Source organism: Anarrhichthys ocellatus, unplaced genomic scaffold (assembly GCF_004355925.1).
Source record: "Anarrhichthys ocellatus isolate YVR2014 unplaced genomic scaffold, GSC_Weel_1.0 scaffold36, whole genome shotgun sequence".
NCBI lineage: Eukaryota > Metazoa > Chordata > Actinopteri > Perciformes > Anarhichadidae > Anarrhichthys > Anarrhichthys ocellatus.
Genome location: NW_022280066.1, coordinates 4,391,598 through 4,394,142, shown reverse-complemented (window position 1 = coordinate 4,394,142; position 2,545 = coordinate 4,391,598). Strand labels below are relative to the sequence as shown.

At 42.2% G+C, this 2,545-nt stretch overlaps 1 protein-coding gene across 4 annotated transcripts in view; it reads left to right on the top strand.

The window, feature by feature from the left end:
- The window catches only part of LOC116393994 (apoptosis-stimulating of p53 protein 1-like), a 39,238-nt gene extending 37,992 nt beyond the window's left edge, over positions 1-1,246 (top strand). For all 4 annotated transcript variants that reach the window (XM_031866747.1, XM_031866748.1, XM_031866746.1 and 1 more), the window contains one exon: positions 50-1,246. In XM_031866747.1, coding sequence (XP_031722607.1) covers positions 50-91 — 42 coding nt within the window. In that variant the 3' untranslated portion in view covers positions 92-1,246. The remainder of the gene's footprint in view (positions 1-49) is intronic.
- The last annotated feature ends 1,299 nt before the right edge of the window (positions 1,247-2,545 follow it).

The following is a 2,545-nucleotide window of genomic DNA, read 5'->3' as shown; positions in this document are numbered from 1 at the left end:
TCTCTCTCTCTCTCTCTCTCTCTCTCTCTCTCTCTCTCTCTCTCTCCAGCTGTATCCAAGGATCAAACCCAGACAACGCTCACTGGCGTAAAGCCCGGATCAGGAGCCACGTGCACGCTCGCAGAGGGCGCATGCACACAGAGCAGAAGAGGAACAGCGGCATGTGGGCGTAAAGCGTTAGCCCAGAAAGAAAGAACAAAGGATGGAGCTAGTCAGGAGGCAGACGGAGGGAAACAAAGCTGGAGCTCTCCCCTCTAATGAAGCAACGTTTTCCTGTTTGTTTGGATGCGATGCTGGAACCACAGAGACACTTTATGCTAGAATCATAATATATTTTCACTCAGTTGCTGCAGTAAAAAGAAATTGCCTGGATCTTATTTTTAGCAACAGTAGTTTGGCAACTTCACACGAGTTCAGCCGCATGAGAGAAGCTGAATAGAAAAGCAATGTAAAAAAAAAAAAAGAAGGAGAAATACATCGCAGCTTTGTGCTTTACGAGCTCCGAACATGAAACCATGAGCTTGGATTCCACAAGGCTCGATCTGACTTTCATCCCCGGTGATGCCACTTTATTTTTGTACGGTGTTAATTCAAAAACACCCCCGAGGGATCTTCATGAAGCCGAGCCCATCGGCGCGCATAGCAGTGAGCAGCGTGTCGTCGGGACACACTTTCACAAGCCGTGTGGTGAGAAGATGTAAATGCAGTAGAGTTCCAGGTGAAAGTATGTGTGGGACGTGAAGTTGGAGAGAGGAAAGTGAGAGGAGGGAAACAGACAGCGGGACTCTGAATGGGTGTTAAAGGAAGTCTGGTTTTTTTTCAGGTTGTGTGCAACCCCGAGACTAAGACACAAAAAGGCAGCCTGCTTTTGATGCATGGTGGCTCAGGTCCACATCAACCCACGCGAGCACGAACAGATGTTGACGATATAATATCAAGGCATGGGTAAAGAAGAAGAAAAAATAAGTTATTTTGTTTGAACTGACATCAGAAGAATATTTCGATTCAGATTTCACAAAATGATAAAAAACAAAAAAAAAAGAAGCATCTGTGAATAGTTAAGGATGTCTCAACCGTTTACTACGAGTCTGTATTTCTGTCGACTCAGCGGCGGTGCATGCTGTCATAGCAACATCTGTTCAACTGCAACACGGTTGCTGCTGGTACTAGAGGAGGGAAAGAAGGAAAACAAGAAAGTGAGAAATGTGTTTGTGAAATGAATTTGTGAAACCAAAGCAGCTACAACATGAGGAGGAGGAGGAGGAAGAAGAAGAAGAGGAGGAGGAGGAGAGAGACTATTTTCCTCATTTTTAATCAAACTTCTGCCACCTTTAGCCGTTAACACACAGTACCTGGTCCAGACTGGGGCCTGGCACACATTGGTCCTCATGCTCAGGCTCTAACACTAACAGTATTATAAAACAGCTCAGCACATTTTAAGCAAACCTGGGTTTAGAAGGTTGAAAACATAATGTACACATCATCCCTGGGCTAACCGCTGTAGTAACATGGGGCTAAATTAGCCTCAAGTGTGAAAACAACTTGACTTTTCTGTTTCTTTTTATTCATATTTACACATTTCGTTAGTTGTTGGAATGTATTAATCCCCTGATTTGTTGTTTTGTTCAAACAATCTTTTTTTTTTTCTATTGTTCTTATTCTCATTCTTCATAGACACGTTGGTCTTGTTTCTGTGTCAGTGCTGACTCACTGCTGCCACCCAGTGTACACAAAGGTTCACACACAAACAGTCTTTTCCTTTCACGTGCCGTGTGAAAGATGAGGCGACAGGATGAGTGACGTTTGAAGTGTGAATGGCACATCGGTGTGAGGAGTGCGAACCATTCATTTGTGTATATGCAACCTGTAACTATTCAGTTAATGTATTATAATAATAATAATAATAAAGAATATATAATCCCTACCGAGAATAAACGCTGTGGCTGTGGCTGATTCAGTGTTTGATAAAAACATAAAGAAGAAGAAAAGTCAACATAGAATGTCTCTGACATCCGCAGAGGCGCGCGCGCACACACACACACAGACACACACACACACACATTCAACAAGCCTTGGTAATAAAAGTGGACTTTGGAAGGAAACAAAGTTCACAGGTCACTCAAGTCTGCACCGACAGCAGCTCTCTTCACACGTAAGTTTATTTCTATTTAAGTTGCCACCATTGTCACACTGCAGACATAATGTGGCGTACGTTGAAAATGTGATTCACTTTGCATGAACTAAACCAACTTAATCATTTAAAGGTCAGGCTCGTTCAACCAGACGTTTCATCCAAGAGTAAGTCAACAATTTATACTTTTATATACGCTGGTACCTAATGACGTACAGTAGAAGTTGGTAGTGTGACGTTAACGTTACGTCTTTGGTTTACTTTGTACGTTATGTTACGTTTTAGTAAGATTTTGCTGCATCACACATTGTAGTTAAACCAGGTAGCTTTCTTACTGATATTGTCAACCTGCAAATAATTGACCGAGATACAACTCATTTCAAAATGTCCACTGACTGATATATATATATATAT